Here is a 20,347-nt window from a genome sequence, read left to right on the forward strand (position 1 = left end):
AGAGGCCCAATGACTTTTGCAAGTTCTCATATTATTATTGTTCTTATCATTTCACGACTCTGAGAGACCTCATCTTATAGAAGTAGTAAGAGCAGGCTTCTCATAAAGGCCCAGTGAGGCAGAGAGTGCAAGGAGGCTTCATGCTTGCAATAATATGGGTAGTCCCACATTTTCAGTTTGGTTTTGGAAGGTCTAAAAAGATAATACATAGTATACTAACTTGGGATATCTCTGGATATAGGTAGCCTGCAAGTACCATATTTCACCATGTATAATGTGCACACTTTTGCCCAAATTTTTGAAGGAAAAATAAGGATGTGCATTATTTATGGGTAGTACTAATTCCATATCTATAGAAATGTTTTTAATTCTTTTACTTATACTTATGTGTTACAAGTGTAACTCTAGAAAGCAGTAATAACATCCGTTTGCAAAATAATACCCTGGAATATGATAATTGGTTTCGTCTCTAAATATAAATAAATAAATAATCAAATTAAAAAGTTAAAATGAAAGATTTTCCCCTCTGAAAGTTTGGGCCAAAAACATGGGTGCGCATTATATGTGGCAAAATATAGTAAAATAGAATAAAATTTGGGTTGAGGCCCTCTGCCATGCAGGAGAGGCCTTAGAGTATAGTGGTTAAGAAAGAACATGGCTGTCAGGCCAGAGCTACTAAGTTCAAATCCTTGTCCACTCTACTTACCTGCTATGGGAAGTCGGGCGAGTAACCTCTTATTCCTCACTCACCCATTCTGTCAAATAGGATTCTTAAAATCCATGGTATCTGCTTTATAGGCTTCCTGGGGAGATTAAATAAATTAATACCTATAAAGTACGTAGAACAGAACCTGGTACCTAGTGGGTATTTAATAACTCTTAGTTGTTACTAGTTACAGGATTGTGTAACTAAGCCAAAAGGCCTTGTCCTTGTCCCTGGGGGCCGAGCATGGTGTTGAGTTCTTACCATCTGGACATGCTCCGCAATATCCTAGGTGGTGGGAGTAGCAAAGCCATTCTCCTGAAGATGAATGTGTCTGTGGCCAGCACGCTCAGCCTTAGAGCCTAGCCCCAATGGCTGGCTTCTGAGAGAGGCAGGGGGAGCCTCAGTTGGGTTCCAGCAGTATAGGGCCAGTTTCAGTGTACAGTATAGTAAGGCATCTTGGCATCTGCCTTCCTATTTCCATGCCCAACCCTAGCATGAGGCTGCCAAGATACCACCTCCCTCCGGGTTCCCAAAGTTACTATTCTGTACAGGTTCTGCTGTTTTTCTGAGTAAAAGAGATTTTGAAAAATTGGAGTTTCTGTGTGCCTGTGCCTCCTCAGTGAGGGACTTGAGATCACAAGACTCCATTCTCTCAGGTGAGTTTTCTGCTTTAAGCTTCTTGTTTTTTCCCCCTAGGCCAGGAACCATCACGCTGCAAGCCCTTTCAGAAGCTAACAGAAGGCTGTGGATGGAGGCCATGGATGGGAAAGAGCCTGTAAGTTACCTCACACTGGGGATGCTCTGCAGCATAGCCTGGTGTATGAGTGCCCTCTAGTGGTATAAGTAGGTTTAGCACAGTTAAAGGGTGTAGTGGTTAAAGGGTAACAACAGCAACATCTGGTTCACAATTGTTAGAGCTAGAAACAGTTTTATTGATTCACCATCTTGTGTTTAACAAGTAAGGCAACTTGAGTTCCAGACAGGGTGAGGCCTTCTCTAGCTGCAGCCTCACAGAAGACATGGAAGCTGGGCCTAGAATCCAGAGCTCGGAGCATCTTTCTCCAGTTTCAGATTATGCAGCTGTGCCGACAAGACCTCCTTAAAGAAAACTAAGCCTCTTCTCAGTTTATACAATTAACATGTGTTCATACAGAAGGACTGAAAATAATTGGCATGACTGTGAACAAGCATTTTTTTAAAAGATTTTATTTATTTATTTTTAGAGAGGGAAGGGAGGGGGAGAGAGAGAGAGAGAGAGAGAGAGAGAGAGAGAGAGAGAGAGAGAGAGGGAGAGAGAGAGAGGGAGAGAGGGAGAGAGGGAGGGAGGGAGGGAGGGAGGGAGGGAGAGAGGGAGAGAGGGAGAGAGGGAGAGAGAGAAACATCAATGTGTGGTTGCTGGGGGCCGTGGCCTGCAACCCAGGCATGTGCCCTGGCTGGGAATCGAACCTGCGACACTTTGGTTCGCAGCCCGCGCTCAATCCACTGAGCTACGCCAGCCAGGGCCTGAACAAACATTTTTTAAAGATTTTATGCAAAATCGTTTTGCTGCCCCTTCTTCCACCCGCAAGCCAGCTTATTATCTTAGCAGTAGTGAAGGGGATGACTTTGCTATCCTGGACCCGAAGATGTACCGCTCTATTTAGGAGGCTGTTGCATAGGAGGACAGGCGATACTTTAAAAGTGTCTGTGATTATCCTATAAAGACCAATATGAACAGTCAGAAACCATTGAAAACCACTTCCTTTCTTCAGAGTCTTCTCAGTAGCTTTCTCCTAGTGGCGTATAAAATAATATCAGCTTCGTAGTGTTAGAATCCCTGAGACCTAGATTTGGATCCTGGTCCTGCCACACAGTGGCTGTGTGACCTTGAGTGAGTTATTTCATCTCTCTGAGGCTCGGTTTCCTTCCCTGCAGTCAAATGGCTTTAATAATCTCTGTTCTACCTACCTCACAGGGTTGCTTTACAAATCAAATGAAAGCCGGTCTGTCAACCATAATGTGATGTATTAGTTTTAGGTGCTTCTAACGAGGCGTGAGTGCAAAGCTGCTGAGATTCAGCAGTATTTGGATGCACTCTACCCTCCTTGCTTTATTCAAGGCCGAAACTTGCTAGGAGGGGAAATAGATCCCAGGCTTTTCTTTGTGTGTGTCTCTGGTGACCTGGAATCCAAAGAGGAAATGCAAAAATCCCAGATTGCATTTATAACCACCAAGAAGGTAGTTTTAAATGACAAATGATGTTGTGAGGACTGCCATCCACAACAAAAGGTGATCCTGGACCTGTTCCCCCTCCCTCTCCTCCCGGAGATCTGAAGCTTAACTATTACATGTCTTTGATGTTGCTCCGGGCGGGTGCTGGGAGGCTCAGCGAGGCATTTGACTCTTGAATCCCCTCTCCTGAACTTGCTCTCCCTTCAGGATTTAAAGATTGAACGATGTTGAAGGCTTTGTGTGCAGAAGGATGTCAGAACATGCGCCCACTGAATGTGGATGCTTACCAACTTGATTATGGCAGACTTATCACAAATATCTTATTTATTGAAGTGGCAGTGAGGGCTGACCAGCATGGAAACCTCTCTCACTGAAATACTCACATGTTTACACCTATGTGCACACACGTTTCTTTTAGAAGGAGAGCTTGTTAAAGCAGGCTGTAACATGGCGTGTCGAGGGCTTATTTCTTGCAGCCTCAGAGTGCTAATGTCGTTGCTCCTGTACTTAACACCCCAACCTATTCATCTTACACACATTATGCGTGCCTTCGCTTTTCAAGTGTTGACGAAGATCGGGACTTGATGGAACATGTATCCCGATCCAGATCATCTTAGAAATAGGAATTTTGAAGTCTAGAAAATGAAAATAACAAGCCCTAGATTTTATAATGAGGTAGAGGCGGAACTGGGACTAGACTTGAAGAGCCAAGGATCTGGTCTTTGGTCTCTCCATAGCTATCACAATGTGGACTTCAAAATGATTCAAATCTTGGTCAGTGCATGGATCTCTTCCAGAAGGATAATTGCCATTCCTCAGAGAAACAGTTATTAATTAGCCTTTGGGGTATGGGAGGTTGGTTTGGAACACATAAATTTCACCATCAATGCCCATTACCCAGGTATGCATGAAAAAATCCACTTTCTTTCTCTCGTACTCTCTTGCTCCATTGGAAAAAGTCTCTGAGCTTTCCCTAAGTAAATATCTAAGAGGGCTATAACTTCGGTGGTAGCAAGCAGTTTGAAATCCATTGTAATCTTCAGAGATTGTTATTTCAACTGTTTCTTAGGGACCTAGGCAGAGATGATTCTATTGAGCCCACTTTTCCTTCTTGTTAAAGCCTTTGAGTCATTAATGGTTTTGATTTAACATTATCTGTTTCTCTTCTTTTGCAGATCTACCACAGCCCCATAACGAAACAGGAAGAAAGTGAGTCAAATTTCTGATCTACTGACATTAGAAACTGCCAGCTGTCTTAATCATAGTGAATGCTGTCATCGATGATATGTGATATTGATGCAAGTGTGTTTACGGACACCGCGGTGTGGAATGAAACTCACACCTCCGTATTTTTCGAACCATAAAATGCACCTAGGTTTTAGAGGAGGAAAACGGGAAAATTTTTTGAAGCCAAACAATGTGGTAAAATATTTAATAACATAAATAACATAATATTTCACCAATGTAAATGTAAACAGAACTCAACAGCAGCATTAACAAACATTATTTCTCCCAAATTGGGGGGGTGAGTCTTATAGTCTGAAAAATACGGTATTTTTTTAAAATGAATCTATTGATTGAACTAAGGAAGTCTCTCTTAGCTTATGGTGGGAGAAGCTAGACTAATAAAGAGAAACACATTATATCCTTCTTGTTCTTCACACATGATAGAAGTTCTGTGCATATCCAGCCTCACATTTCACATTTGATGTTGCTCGTGCCTAAAGCAGAAACAATGCATAGGGCTAACTAAGAGCACTCTGTGTTACACAGAGTAAAAATACCTTTCCCCTGACCCAAGAAAAGGACCTTTTCGTTTAGCGGTGGTTGGACATGACCAAACAAACCCCCTGTTCTCGGACTGCAGTCTCTTAGCATGGTGGTTGAATGCTTGGTTGGTGAAGCTCATTGCAGCAGGATCTAACTCTGCTTTCCTTTGCTTGAAACAGTGGAGCTGAATGAAGTGGGCTTCAAGTTCGTTAGAAAGTGCATCAATGTCATTGAGACCACAGGTAAGATAGTGAACCATCTCGCCTTGGCGGTGTTTGAATCCACCACTCTGAAGTTACCCTGGGGCAGTTTCTCGAAAGTACCAATCATGTCATCTCTTGGTCAGAATCCATTTCAGGAGTAGACACTGTTTATAAACCTTGTCCATCAGGCACAATTTGTATAATTTGAGTGAATTCCGAACCAGTGGTGCCCAAGCATATTTGGATCATTTCTGGCTTCCTGCTTTGAAAGAGAAAGAGCTTCAAATGGCTTATAAAATATTCCTAAATACTACCTGCCACACCTCAACTAATATTATGATGGTAGTCCCTAAATAAGTAAGAATTTAGTTTCTGCCACAATGCACATGGGTTCAAAAATTGCAGGGGGAAAGCTAAACTCAAACAAATGTGGAGTAAGCATTTTTCCAGGTTGATGATACTCTCTAGTTTCTCTCCGACAGTATGTAGAATAGGGGCCAGTGTACTGTATGAGCAGTGTCCTTTTTTCCTTTGAAATGTTGCCTCAGTCCTCTCCATGCACAAAAAATGGCCCTTTGTTTGACATCTGCCATACTCCAGCCTTTTCCTTCCTTTATATCACTGCTCAGGGACATCTCGAAGGTTGATATTGCTGCATTTTCAATTAGATCCAAGCTCCTCTCCAAGATGGCAGCACCATTCTCCATCTGCTACCCACCTGAGCCTATCCTGCTATTTATTATAGAGTGTGTTCACTTCTGTTAGATTAATGAGGGCTTGGTACAATCCAAATGAAATATGAAGAGAACAAGCTGCAGAGATTCTTCAGGACTGCTCCCTTATGTCAGGGGAGGGCCGGAGAGCTTGGAGAGTGTAGTAAGAACCTTTCCTGTTTGAACTCAGTCCAGTGTGTGAGCACCTACTTTCTGAAATTCCCTGAGGTACCTGAAAGCTCTATAGCTATATAAGCAAACTCAACTTGATTTTCTTTTTCTAGGGATCAAGACAGAGGGATTGTACCGTACCGTGGGCAGCAATATTCAGGTTCAGAAGCTGCTGAACGCCTTTTTTGGTAATGATTTTATTTTCGTAATTCTTATTTGGGGTTGGTTATGTATTAGGAGGCAACTTCAGTGCCTCCAACGAGCCCTCAACTCAGTCTGTTATCTATTGCCCAGTTCCAACTGGGTGCTTACAGCTCTGCGTACTGTTGGGACATCAGCTTCTCACTGCCCTTTGATTTCTAAAACGGTAGTAGTATGTTGTTTAGTCCCTACATATTTGTGTTTTATTCCAGCTTTCCTCTTGTATTTGATCTCTAATTTTGTGTCGTTGTGCTCAGAAAAGATGTTTGATATGATTTCAATCTCTTAAAATTTATTCAGACTTGTTTTCTGGCCTAGCTGTACTCTGTCCTGAAGACTGTCCCACGTGGGCTTGAAAAGAATGTGTATCCTGCTGTTTTGGGAAGGAATGTTCTGTATATGAGGGGGGACCCAAAAAATCCTCAAATTTATTTATGAAAAATTGTATATTTATTCTACATGTTTAAACTTCAGTTACCTTCAAAGTACTCTCCTTTTGATGCAATACACCTATCAAGACATTTTTTCCACTGCACTAAACAGTTTCCGAATTCATTGATTTGGATGCCTTTTAGTGCTTCTGCTGTTTTTTGTTTTATTTGTTCCCCATCTGCAAAATGTTCCTCTTTGAGGACTTTTTTCATCTGAGGAAACAAAAAGAAGTCACTGAGGGTGAGATTGGGTGAATAAGGAGGGTGGGGCATGGTGATCATGCGGTTTTTGGTCAAAAACTGTTGAACACTCAGCGAGGTGTGGGCAGGTGCACTCGTAAATCACCCATCATGAAATGGGCAAATGCACTGACAGATTCTTCAAACAAAAATCATTGTAGCCAAATGCAGCCTCTCACAACAATGCCAGCTGGTGTACTGATACAGATGGGTTTCTAGAACACTTGCGGGGGAAGCCTGAACTACAAGGGGCCTGCCCTTGGAAGATGATTCTGGTGATTTTTGGGTCCCCCTCATACATCTATTAATTCCACCTGATTTAATGTGCCTTTTAAGACCAATGTTTCCTTGATAATTTTCTGCCTGGATGATGTATATCCACTGATGTAAATGGGGTGTCAAACTCCCCTACTGTTACACTGTCCATCCCTTTTTTATACATGCTAGTATTTGCTTCATGTATTTATGTGCTCCTATGTTAGGTGCATAGATGCTTACAAGTGTTATTATATTCCCTTGTTGAATTGATTCCTTTATCATCATGGAGTACCTTTGATTATTTCTTGTACAGTGGTAGTTTTAAAGTCTGTTTTGTAAGATATAAATGTTGCTACCCCAGCTTTTCTTTCATTTCCATTTGCATGGAATATATGTTTCTATGCCTTCACATTCAATCTGTGTCTTTAGATCTGAAGTGAGTCTCTTGTAGGCAGCACATATATAGCTCTTGCTTTTTAAAAATCCATTCAGACATCCTGTGTCTTGGGATTTAATTATGTAGTCCATTTACCTTCAAAGTAATTATTGATAAGTACGTATTTATTACCATTTTGTTAATAATTTTTGGTTGTTTTTATAGTTCTAGTTTACTTTCTTTTTTTCTTTCTTAACTGTGGGATTTGTTGACTTTTTAGTATTATGCTTGGATTCTGTTCTCTTCATTTTTGTATATCTATTACGGGTGTTTGGTTTCTGGGTATTATGAGATTCATATATAGTAACCTATGTAGACAGCAGTTTATTTTAAGTTGATTTTCTCTTAGGTCCAACCACATTCTGAAAGCACTCCATTGTTACCGCTGCCACATGTTTTATGGTTTTGATGTCATATTTTGCATCTTTTTGTGTGTGTATCTTTTCAGTACTTATTGTAAATATAGGTGAGTTTTTACTACTTTTGTCTTTTACTTTTCACATGAGATTTATAAGTGATTGATCCACTACCTTTCATGTACGTTGATGTTTACCAGTGAGACATTCTCTGATATGAATTTTTCATTTATCATTGTGGCCTTTTCTTTCTTTTAAAAAGATTTTATTTATTTATTTTTAGAGAGAGAGGAAGAGAGGGAGGGAAACATTGATGTGAGAGACAAACATCCACTGGTTGCCTCCCACACACCCCCAGCTGGGGACCTGGCCACAGCCCAGGCATGTGCCCTGACTGGGAATCGAACTGGTGACCTTTCAGTTTTCAGGCTGTCACTCAACCCACTGAGCCACACCAGCCAAGGTGGCCTTGTCTTTTCTGCTTAAGTAAATCCCTTTAACATTTGTTATAATTGCCAGTGTAGTGGTGCTGAACTCTTTCAGGTTTTACTTGTCTCGGAAACTCTATCTTTCAGTCAATTCTGAATGACAACCTTCCAAGATATAGTGGTCTTGGAGGTAGGTCCCCCCCTTATCAGTTTGAATATATTGTGCTATCTATGTGCTATCTATCCTCTCTGGCCTGCAAAATTTCTGCTGAGGAATCAGTTATCAGTCTTATGGGAGTTCCTTTGTCTGTAACTGGTTGTTTTATTCTTGCTGCTGTTAAGCTTGTTTTTATAACTTTAACTTTTTCTTTCATTTAATTGAATTTATTGGGGTGACATTGGTTAATAAAATTATACAGGTTTCAGGTGTACAATTCTATAACACATCATCTGTACACAGCACTGTGTGTTCACCACCCCAAGTCAAGTTTCCATCCATCACCATTTTATTCCCCCTTTACCCTCTTCTGCTACCCCTACCCCTTTCCCCCCTGGTCATCACCATATTGCTATCTGCGTCAATGAGTTTTTGCTTAATCCTTTCACCTTTTTCACTCACCCCACAACCCATCTCCCCTCTGACTGCTATCAGTCTGTTCTCTGTATCTATGACTGTTTCTATTTTCCTTGTTTAGTTTGTTCATTAGATTCCACATATAAGTGAGATCAGATGGTATTTGTCTTTCTCTGACTGGTTTATTTCACTTAGCATAGTAATCTCCAGGTCCACCCATGCTGTCTCAAAGGGTAAGATTTCCTTCTTTTTTATGGCTGAGTAATATTCCATTGTGTAAATGTGCACAGCTTTTTTATCCACTCATTGACTGATGGACACTTGGTATATCTTTAACTTTTGACACTATAATGATGATGTGTTTTGGTGTGAGTCTTTTTGGGTTTATTTTGTTTGGGAATTTATGTGTTTCCTGAACTGGCATATCTCCTTCACCACGTTACGGAAGTTTTCAGCTTTTATTTCTTCAATAAGCTTTCTGTTCCTTTCTCTCCTCCTTCTGGGATCCCTATAATGCACATTTAGAGCACTTGATGTCCCAGAGGTCCCATAAACTCATCCCACTTTAAAATGTTCTGTTTGCTGTTTCAGTGAGTGATTTCCACTTACTCTTTCTCCCAGTTCATGAAATATTCTTTTTGCATCATCCAATCTGTTCTTAATTCTCTTTAGTATAATTTTCATTGTAGTTTTTCTATTCTTAAGTCTCATTTGGTCCTTCTTTATATTTTCTATGTTTGTGTTGAAGTTCTCACTGAGTTCATTTATTTTTCTTTGGTGAATTTGGGGAACATCATGATAATCATTACTTTGAACTCTTTATCTGGTAGGCAGTTTATCTCTGTTGTGTTTAGTTATTTTCCTGAGGATTTGTCATGAACTTTCATTTGGATCATATTCCTCTATCTCCTCATTTTGCCTAGCTCCCTGTGTTTCTATGTATGATGTAGATCAGTTATGTCTGCCAGTCTCGAAAGAGTGGCCTGACATGGAAGGTGTCCTGTGGGGCCCGGTGGAGGAGCCTGTCCTGCTCATGAGCTCCAGGTGCTCCAGCGGTTTCCGCTGTGTATGTTGTGTACACTCAGCTGTTTTGGATTGGTGTAATTTTGGGGGCATGCTGGCGGGAAGGATTTGGCCCCAGGCCTATAAGCTGTGAAATTCAGTGTTGACACTTACCCACATGCTGGTGGGCAGGGCTGGTCCCTGGTCTGCCTGCCTGTGAGGCCTGCTGTGGCTGTTGTAGGTGCACTGTTGGGGAAGGTTGGCCTCTGGCCTGGTTGTCTGCAAGGCCCAGCTACAACTGCTGCCCATGTTCTGATTGATGGGGCTATCCTGCACCCTGGCTGCCTGTGTGGCTTGGCTGTGGTTGCTGTGGGAACACTTGTGTGCAGCTCAGAACCCTGGTGTTGCTTGCTTGCTGCTAGGTTTCACCATGACTGCTTCTGGCACACTTATGTGAACAGCCGGCTTTTGTTGCTGCTGCCTGGAAGGCTTGGCCTTGACTGCTGAGGGTGCAGTGGTATCTGGGGGCTTACTCCCGAGTTAGCAGCCACTTTTGAGGGGTGCTGATACCAGCTGAGGCCACCTGCCTAGTGCAGGCTCAGATAGGAGCCTGTTCCTCCACTGTGAATGGGTGAGAGGCGTTTTTGAGGAGACCGGTGCCTACTGAATCCGCACGCTGGGTGTAGGGCTAGAAATGCTTTGTGTGGGTCCTGGTGTAGGCTGAGGCTGCTTGGTTTTTGTGGTGGAGTGGGAACCACTTTGGAGGGGTGCCAGTTGGAGCAGGCAGGTTGGGTGTCCCAGACCTCCAATGTGCCAGTGTGGGGTGAAGAGGGTTAGCAAGATGGAGTGTCAGAAATGGCACCTGCCAGCACCAGGCTGGCTAGGTTGAAGGAGGATTTATTTATTTGTTTGTTTATTTATTTATAAATAGTATTTTTGCTCATTTTCTTTTTTCCACATTTTTTATTATTATTCAGGTACAGTTGTCTCCATTTACCCCCCTCCCCCAACCCCAGCCATCCCCACTTTCCCCTCTTGATCCTGCCTCCCTTTGGTTTTGTCCATGTGTCCTTTATACGTGTTCCTGAAAACCCTTCCCCCCTTTCTCCCCATTATCCCCTCCTCTCTCCCCTCTGGGTACTGTCCGTTTGTTCTTAATGTCAATGTCTCTGGTTGAAGGAGGCTTTGAAAGAATGGTGCCCATCAGCACTTCCGTCCCCAGAGAAAGTACGTGCTTCTCCAGCACTTGCCCTATGATTGGTCAATGTTATGTCCTTTGCGTATAACCCAGGCAATTTTCAGACTGGTGCCTCTGTGCTCGGCCTCACTATGATTTATTTTGTGCACGAGCTCTTTAGGAGGTGGAGTCTCACTTTCCTACAGCCCTTCACCTCTCCTGAACGTAAGGTCCACTGTTTTTTATAGCCAGATATTATGGGTTGTTGGGCTGGGGAGCCTATGTAGGGCTCAGATCCCTCACGCCTCAGGGCAAATCTCTGCTGTCGTGATAGCCCTACCACTTCTGGGTCATTGCACCGTCAGTGTGGGTCCTCATTAGACTGTGACTTTGCCCCCTTCTCCGTCTGGAGGTGGCCTGTTCTTTACATTCTTAGTTGCAGAATATGTGTTTTGCTTATCTTCAAGTATTTCTCAGTGATAGTTCTATATGTGATTGTAGTTTTGCTGTGTTGTGGAGGGAGGTGAACTCAGGATGTTCCGATTCTCCATCTTGACCCTGATTTCCTGTCTGTCCTTTTCCTTGATCAAGGAAGGAATAGACATTCTTTATTCTTTGAACAATGTCATTTGGTCACCATTTGTGCATTAAGGAGCAGATGAAGCATCTGTTGACACTTGGTATTTGGGCAACCAGTTGTGAGGTTTTTTAGGTGTTGAACTCATAGGGCCCTGAGTGGCACACAAGCAGCACCTGCATGCATGAATGTTGCCCATACATGATCTGTTGTGTTGATTTTTTTTTTTGGAAGTTTTAATCAAGTTGTCTAGTTTGAGCTTGCAGGGCTTTGGGAAATTGGCAGCTTTAGTCCTTAGTGATGCCAAGACAGAAGGCTAGGAAAAATTGGAAATGTTAATTTGGAGAGTTGGAGCCAGATCCTGAAGGAAACTAGAATAATAGAGAATTTGGTAAATACTCACAAAATGGATTTTACCAAGAGTGAAAAAGGAGCTCAAAGGCAATGAAAGGAACTAGAAATGTAATGATCCTTAAAGGTGTGATACATAGTTTTTCATTGAAACCTAAAGATCTCTCATGAAGGGTCATCCCTCCTTTGGCTCTTCTTTTATAAAGCCTGGTTTCAGATTTGACCTGATTATTTAAAGAAATGCGGCAAGAATGGTAATTGGCTACACAGGCATCTTTATGTATACTTTGCTGGAACATTCCATAAAGAATTTCAAATTATGTGGATATCCCATTTTCCCAGCTGCATTTATTCAAAAGACTGTCCTTTATCCATTGAATGGTCTTGCTACCCTTGTCAAAAATCATTTCAACTTATATGGGGGGATTGATTTCTGGCATCTCTATTTTGTCTATTAGTCTGTCTCTTTATGCCAGTACTGTACTTTTTCCCCCACAGTTACAACTTTTTAAATCTCTTGTGATGAGAACTTTTAAGATCTACTCTCTTAGTACCACACTATTTTGATTACAGTAGCTTTGTCAAAGACAAACCAATTAAGGGGATGATTTTTTTCAGACTGTTGGAACAGGGAGAACCTTTATAAATAAGATGCATCTCATAGGAGAGGAATGAAATTTGTGGTTTTATGGAAGCAGATAAAAAGGCAGTTCTCATGAATTTTACATGAGTCATATGAAAGGATGGAGATGTGCCTTATTAAGTGAGGGCAGGGGGTCCACTGAAGTTAGTTTTTTCTTGGGAGCAAAAAGATGGGGAAAATTCTAGACCATCCCTGTTTCCTTAGAGCACAGGGTTCAGGTAAAGTTCATGATTGTCATATAGTTAAGTAAACTCCTTTTCTTGCCAAAATTTTGGGTAAAATATTATCTTGGATTTTGAACAGAAAATAATTAGGTTGTTTTTCTACTCAGATATTTAAAGAAGAAAAACCTGCTTTGGCTTAAATACTTACAGTTCTTTTGTAATCATGCTACATTTTATTTTTTCCAGCCAAATAAGTTAAACCTATAACCAAATGTGAACTCAGATTACTCTCTGCCTTCCAAATACTTGGTATGTGACTCAGAAGACATTTTTTATATACTCAGGGAACATAATTATTAGGTTTACAGTGCAAAGTTTATTCCTAAATCTCTTTCTCCATTTTTATAGGTGAAACAGTCTCACAAATAGTAATGTTTGCAAGATAAGATTTCTAATTTTTTTCGACACAATTCTGAATATTTTAACAGTTTCTTTTTAAAAAAGATTTGATTTATTTACTTTTAGAGAGAGGGGAAGAGAGGGAGAAAGAGAGGGAGAGAAACATCAATGTGTGGTTGACTCTTGCATACCCCCTACGGGGGACCTGGCCCACAACCCAGGCATGTGCCCCAACCAGGAATCAAACTGGTGACCCTTTGGTTCACAGGCTGGCGCTCAATCCACTGAGCCACACCAGCCAGGGCTTTTAACAGTTTCCTGAGGTTTTACATGAACCATTCCTAGCAATACTGACCTTACATTTTTATAATCCAAATTATTAAAGTTCTATTTTTTCCTATTCTTGAATTATTGAAACTACTTTCTTGCTCTCAAAAGTAGCTGACTCGTTTTCCTATTAAAAAACATACTTTCTAACAGGTGTGAAGTGATATCTCATTGTGGTTTTAATTTGCATCTCTCTGATGATTAGTGATGTTGAGCATCTTTTTGTATGTCTATTGGCCATCTGTGTGTCCTCTTTGGAGAAGTTTCTATTCAGGTCTTCTGCCCACTTTTTAATTGGATTATTTGTTATGTTGGTGTCGACTTGTCTGAGTTCTTTATGAATTTTGGATATTAACCCCTTATCAGATATATCATTAGTGAATATCTACTCCCAATCAGTAGGTTGTCTTTTCATTTTGTTGATGGTTTCATTTACTGTGAAAAATCTTTTTAGTTTGATGTAGACCCATTCGCTTATTTTTTTCTTTTGTTTTGCTTGTCTGAGGAGATATGTCAGAAAAAAATATTACTGAGAAAACTGTCAGAGCCCTGGCTGGTGTGGCTCATTTGTTGGTTGGAGCATTGTCACATAGACCGAAGGGTTGCGAGTTCAATTTCCAGTCAGGGCACATATCCAGGTTGTGGGTTTGATCCCTGGTCAGTGTGCATACAAGAAGGCAACCAATCTCTGTTTCTCTCTTACTTTGATGTTTCTCTCTCTCTTTGTCCCTATCTGTCTCTGTCTCTGTGTCTGTCTTCCTTTCTTTCTCTCTGAAAGCAGTGGAAAAATGTCCTCTGGTGAGGATTAAATAAAACAAACATTTTACTACCTAGTCAAAATGGCCATCATCAATAAATCAACACAGAACAAGTGCTGGCCAGGATGTGAAGAAGGGGGAACCCTTGTGCACTGTTGGTGGGAAATACAGACTGGTGCAGCCACTGTGGAAAGCAGTATGGAGTTTCTTCAAAAAATTAAAAATGGAACTGCCTTTATAACCCAGTGATTCCACTCCTGGGAATAAGATATCTGAAGAAACCCAAAATGCTAATTTGGAAAAATATATGCACCCTTATGGTCACTGTAGCATTATTTACAACAGCCAAGATATGGAAGCAACCCAAATGCCTATCAATAGATGAATAAATGAAAAAACCATAGTGCATATATACAATGGCATATTACTTGGCCAAGAAAAAGAATGGAATGTTACCATTTGCAACAGCATGGATGGACCTAGAGGGCATTATGTAACATGAAATAAGTCAGACAGGGTAAGACAAATACCATATGATTTTACTTGTACCTGGAATCTAAAGGACAAAATAAATGAACAAAAAAACACAAGGAGACTCATACATAGAAATAGTGAGAGGACTGGTGGTTGCCAGAGGAGAGGGAGGTTGTGGTACTAGGTGAAAAAGTTAAAGATTAATAAATTCAAATTGGCCCTGGCCAGTGTGATCAGTTAGCTGGAGTATCATCCTGTACACTAAAAGGTCGCTGGTTTGATTCCCATCAGGGCACATGCCTGGGCTGTGAGTTGGGTCCCTGGTTGGGGTGCATGCAAGAGGCGGCTGATTGATGTTCCTCTTCCACATCAATGTTTCTCTCCCTCTCTTTCATCGTCCCTTCCCCTCTCTAAAATCAATAAGCATGTCCTCAGGTGAGGCTAAAAAAAAGAAGTACAAATTGGGGTTGTTACAAAATAGTCAGGGGGGTATAAAGTACAGCATAGGAAATATAGTCATTGATATTGTAATAAGCATGTTTGGTGCCAGGTGGGGACTTGAAACTGGAGGATCACTTTGTAAAGCATATGGCTGTCTAACCACTGTGCTGTGTACCTACAACTAATACAAAATAATATTTACTGTAAACTGTAATTGAAAAGTAATGCTAAGTGAAAGAAGCCAGTCAGAGAGACAAGTACTGTGTGATTTCACTTACATGTGGAATCTAATGAATTAAAAAAATGGACAAACAGAATAAAAACAACCATAGACACATGGGTACACTGACAGCTTTTGGGGGTATTGGGTTCTGGATGAAAGAAGATGAAAGGATTAAGCAAAAAAAACGACATTATATATAAAACACATAGACACAGATGACAGTGTGGTGATAGCCAGAGGGAAGTGGGGTCTAGGGAGGGGGAGGTGGGCAAAGGGGAGTAAATGGGGACAGAAAGAGACTTCTCTTGGGGCGATGCACACAGGATGCCATGTGCAGATGGTGTTTTGTTGAGTTGTACACTTGAAATCTATATGGATTTGTGAACCAATGTCACCCCCAATAAATTCGATAAGAAAGTAATTTCTATTGCTTTTATTTTTAACATTTTCTATTTGAGGAGTCATTGTCTTCATACCCTTCTTTACATAAATCTCACTTTATTTCTGAGACTTTCCTAGACTGTTGTAACTAACAGAGTGTCTCTTTTTTCATGTCCCTTCACATTTTTTATATTTTGACCCTTTTATATATTGTGTGTGATATGTTTTATTTGTTTACCCTCTTTCACATCATTGACACTTAAGTGCCACAGTGGTAGGAATTTTATCAGTGTTGTGTGTTAACGGTATCCCTAGTATGTAGAACAGTGCCTTGCACACAGCAGACTTTTTTCCTCCCCTGAGGACATGCTTATTGACTTTTTAGAGAGAAGAGAAGGGAGGGAGACAAACATCGATTTGAGAGAGAAACATCCAATGGTTTCCTCTCCCATGCCCCGAAATGGGGATCAAAACTGCAACCCAGGCATGTGTTCTGACTGGGATTCAAACTTGTGACCTTTCGGTTTACAGGATGATGCGCCAATGAACTGAGACACAGCAGCCAGGGCCACATAGTACACTTAACGTGTTTTGAGTTGATGAGTGGGTCATGCTGTGATAGTTTTATCTCTTTCTACAGGAGCACTGTCCAACAGAATTTTTGAACATTTTACAAATGTTCTCTGTCTGATTTGTCCAGTGTGGTCCACTAGATATACATCTGGCCATTGTGGATTTGAAATGTGGCTAGTGCAACTGTAGAGCTCTGTTTTAAATTTAAGTTAATTTAAATTTAGATTAAAGTAGCCAAATGTGGCTATGGCTACTTGATAGCACACTTCCAGAGAGTCATATGCCTTGCCATGAGGTCGCTATCTTTTTATAGCTTACTTTTTTTTTACTTTCTATTTGTGTTCGGCATTCCTGGCATTGTTATCATTTATCCTACATACTGTGTGTTCTCTGAGCTTCTGGAGTCCTTACAGATAGCCTTTGGTTATAATTGCTGTCAATAAACAAGGGCAGGAGTTCTGCAGAGTTGTCTAGAAATGAGATTAAGTCCTGAATTCTACTTGATTTTGGAAACAAGCATTCAATTTTCTCTTCATTGCCTCTTTCATATGCGATACTTGTGTGAAGTAGACATTTTTGTATATTCATTCGGCACAATACTTTCTGCAATTAAATGGGATGAAGTACTAATACATATAACATGGATAAACCTTGGAAACCTCATACTAATAGAAGAAAGTAATAAAAGACCATATGTTGTAGAATTGCATTTATGCAAAATTTCTCTAATAGACCAATGTAGAGAGAGGGAAAGTAGATGAGTGGTTGCCTAGTGTGGCGGTCACTGGAGAAGAAAAAAACAGAGTGACCTCTAAAGGATGTGGATTTTCATTTTGGAATTAAGAAAATGTTCTGTAATTCATAGTGATGATGGTTGCCCAACTTTCTGAATGTATGAAAAGCTGCTGAATTGTACAGTTAAATATTTGTGGATGTGTGCATACCTGTGTTTGTGTGTCTATCGCTTGTTGACCTCTTTCCTTAGGAATTCCAATATTTAGTAGAACTAAGGTGGAAATCTTCATTTTAAACAAGCAACCAAGGTGAATCTGATGCAGGGAGCAAAAAGGTTATTGTTTGAGAAACACTGCCTTGGGCAATGTCATATTTCTTATTTTACTTCCTTTAAGAATTTTGCTATAAGTAAAAGAAATTTGTGCCCTGGCTGGTATAGCTCAATGGATTGAGCCCCAGCCTGTGAACCAAAGGGTGGCTGGTTCGATTCCTAGTCAGGGCACATGCCTGGGTTGCAGCCAGGTCTCCACAGGGGGGTGCATGAGAGGCAACCCCATATTGATGTTTTTCTCTCTCCCTCCCTTCTCCCCTCTCTAAAAATAATACAACTTTAAAAAAATAAAAGAAAGAAGGAAAGAAATTTGTGATAAAATAGGAAAATGCATATCTTAACCATAGTATATACCTATATCCTGGCCTCTGGTATCTCATGGTTGTATTTGGAACTAAACTTTTCAGATACAGGTGATGCTGGCACATATTCCCTGTATATGATAGGCCATCACTCAACTTTGGGCAGATAATAACAATTGCTGTATGTTACTCAGAAGGCTTTATCTTCTCAGTTAAAATCTCTTCTAGTTATTTCTATTTTTCTATCAAAATAAAATGATTTGCCACAGTATACCTTCTGCAATAGGTTTCAAAGAACTGGTAAAATATTTTTCTACATTTTCCTAGTCTTCCAATTTTGTGGCATGCATCTCAGAAGGTGGCTTGAGTTTTCTGGTAGAATATCAGAAGCACTGCCTACAGAGGGCAGTGTGTGTCCGTAAGTGGTGGGCAGCTGGTGTCTAAGTGGTCTGCACAGTTTGTTAAATGTGCTGCAACTTACGATTCAAAGTCTCAGAAGGTGGAGCTTGAGAATCTGGGTGACTATAATGCATGCTGATATTTAAGAACCATTGACTTAGGTAGTGATCTTTATTTGAATTTTCTAATACACAGCCTAAGAAGAGTTTTCAAATTTCATCTCATTCTTATATTGTGCAGTGTATTTGCTTTTCCTTTGAACGGTGGAATTTAGCTGCCTCACTTGAAATTATTGTTTTTCTTTTAGATTGACTTGATCTTGCCGTTTTAATAAAACTGTACTCTGCACTCTCTAGGTATGCTTCTGATAATTTCCATCCAGGCACAACCCAGATTTCCACGCTGATTAACATGGGCAGTACGGAATTCATCTTGTTCTGTGGAAAAATACTGTTCTGTGTGTGTGCATTATTGTGGCTGCTAAGTTTCTACCTGTTTTTTTAAAAATTAATATATATCTGACATAAAATATTATATTACTTTCAGGATTACAGTATAGTGGCCTGACATCTATATATGTTATGAAAATATCACCATAAGAATTTTAATAACCTGTCACCTTAAAAAGCTGTTGGCATTATGATATTATCGATTATATCTCTATACTGTATATTACATCCCCTGGACTTATTTATTTTATAACTAGAAGTTTGTATTTTTCCCTTTGGCTCCCCACTCTCCTCCCCTCTGGCAGCCATCGGTTTGTTTTCTGTATCTGAGTCTGTTTCTGTTTTGTTCCGCTTGACATTTGTTTTCTCCTTCAGATTTCACATAAAAGCCGCAATCAAATGCTATTTGTCTTCACCGCCCAACTTATTTCACTTAGCATGCTACCCTCTAGGTCCATCCATGTTGTCATAAATGGCAAGATTTCATTCTTTTTTTTTTAGCTGAGTTGTATTGCACTGTGTGCACACATGTGCATGCGCACACACACAGACACACACACACACACACCACATCTTGTTCATTCGTCTGCTGATGGATACCTTGGTTGCTTGCATATTTTGGCTTAATGTAAATAATGCTGCAGTGAACCTATGGGTGTGTATATGTTTTCAAGTTCTTCAGGTAAATATCCAGAAGTATAATTGCTAGGTCCTATGGTAGTTCTATTTTTAATTTTTTAAGGAATCTCTGTACTGTTTTGTGTAGTGACTGCACTAATTTGTAATCCGTCCAACAGTATGCAAGAGTCCTCTGTCCTCCACATCCTTGCCAGTACTTATTTGAGTTTTTCTTTAATTATTTTTAAAAATTATAGTTAACATACAATATTATATTAGTTTGTGGTATACAACACAGTGATTAGACATTTATATACCTGACAAATGAATCACCATAAGTCTAGTAAACCACTGTCACAATGCATAGTTATGATACTATTTGTCTTTTGGATGACAGCCATTCTGACAGGTGTGAGGTGATATCTCAGTGGAGTTTTGTTCTGCATTTCCATGATAATTAGTGATATTGAACATCTTTTTTCGTATGTCTGCTGGCCATTTGTATTTCTTTTTTGGAGAAATACTGATTCATGTTTTCTGTTCTTTTTTAATTGATTTTTTTTTTGGTATTGAGTTATATGAGTTCTTTATATATTTTGGATATTTAACCCCTTATGGGAAATATCATTCATGAGTATCTTCTCCCTTCTGGTAGGTTGCCTTTTCATTGTGTTGGTGGTTTCTCTCCTTGTGAAAAATCTTTGTAGTTTAATATATCCCCCTGCGTTTATTGTAGCTTTTGCTGCCCATGCCCAAGAAATAGCCAGCAAGTCATTTATAAGACTGATATTAAAGACTTTACTGCCTATGATTTCTTCTAGATGTTGTATGGTTTAAGGTCATACATTTAAGTCTTTAGTTTCTTTTGAGTTTACTTTTGAATATGGTATTTAAACATGGTCTAATTTCATTTTTTTGCAGCATGCATCACTTCAGTCTTCCTGACACCGTGTATTGAAACCTGTCTCATCCCCGTTGTGTATTCTTGTCTCCTTTGTCGTAGATTAATTGACCGTATATGTGTGGGTTTATTTCTGAGACATGTATTCTTTTTCATTGACCTATTTGCTTTTTTTCTAGTGCCAACTGTTCTGATTATTATAATTTTATTAGGGAGCACGACTCCTCCAGCTTTGTTCTCTCTCAAGTCTGCTTTGGCTATTTGGCATCTTTTGTAGCTTCAAAAGGCCCCATATTTTAGGATTTTTTGTTCTACGTCTATGAAAAATACCATGGATATTTTGATAGGATTGCATTGAATCTGTAGATTTCTTTGGGTAGTATGGATATTTAATAATAGTAATTTTTTTCAAGTCATGAGCACA

At 40.1% G+C, this 20,347-nt stretch overlaps 1 protein-coding gene across 6 annotated transcripts in view; it reads left to right on the top strand.

The window, feature by feature from the left end:
* Positions 1-20,347, top strand: part of OPHN1 (oligophrenin 1) — a 261,539-nt gene that overhangs the window by 131,657 nt on the left and 109,535 nt on the right. For all 6 annotated transcript variants that reach the window (XM_036016669.1, XM_028522526.2, XM_036016668.1 and 3 more), the window contains exons 12-15: positions 1,403-1,481; positions 4,093-4,126; positions 4,867-4,929; positions 5,888-5,962. In XM_036016669.1, coding sequence (XP_035872562.1) covers positions 1,403-1,481; positions 4,093-4,126; positions 4,867-4,929; positions 5,888-5,962 — 251 coding nt within the window. The remainder of the gene's footprint in view (positions 1-1,402; positions 1,482-4,092; positions 4,127-4,866; positions 4,930-5,887; positions 5,963-20,347) is intronic.

This window comes from Phyllostomus discolor, chromosome X, assembly GCF_004126475.2.
Source record: "Phyllostomus discolor isolate MPI-MPIP mPhyDis1 chromosome X, mPhyDis1.pri.v3, whole genome shotgun sequence".
Classification (NCBI taxonomy): domain Eukaryota; kingdom Metazoa; phylum Chordata; class Mammalia; order Chiroptera; family Phyllostomidae; genus Phyllostomus; species Phyllostomus discolor.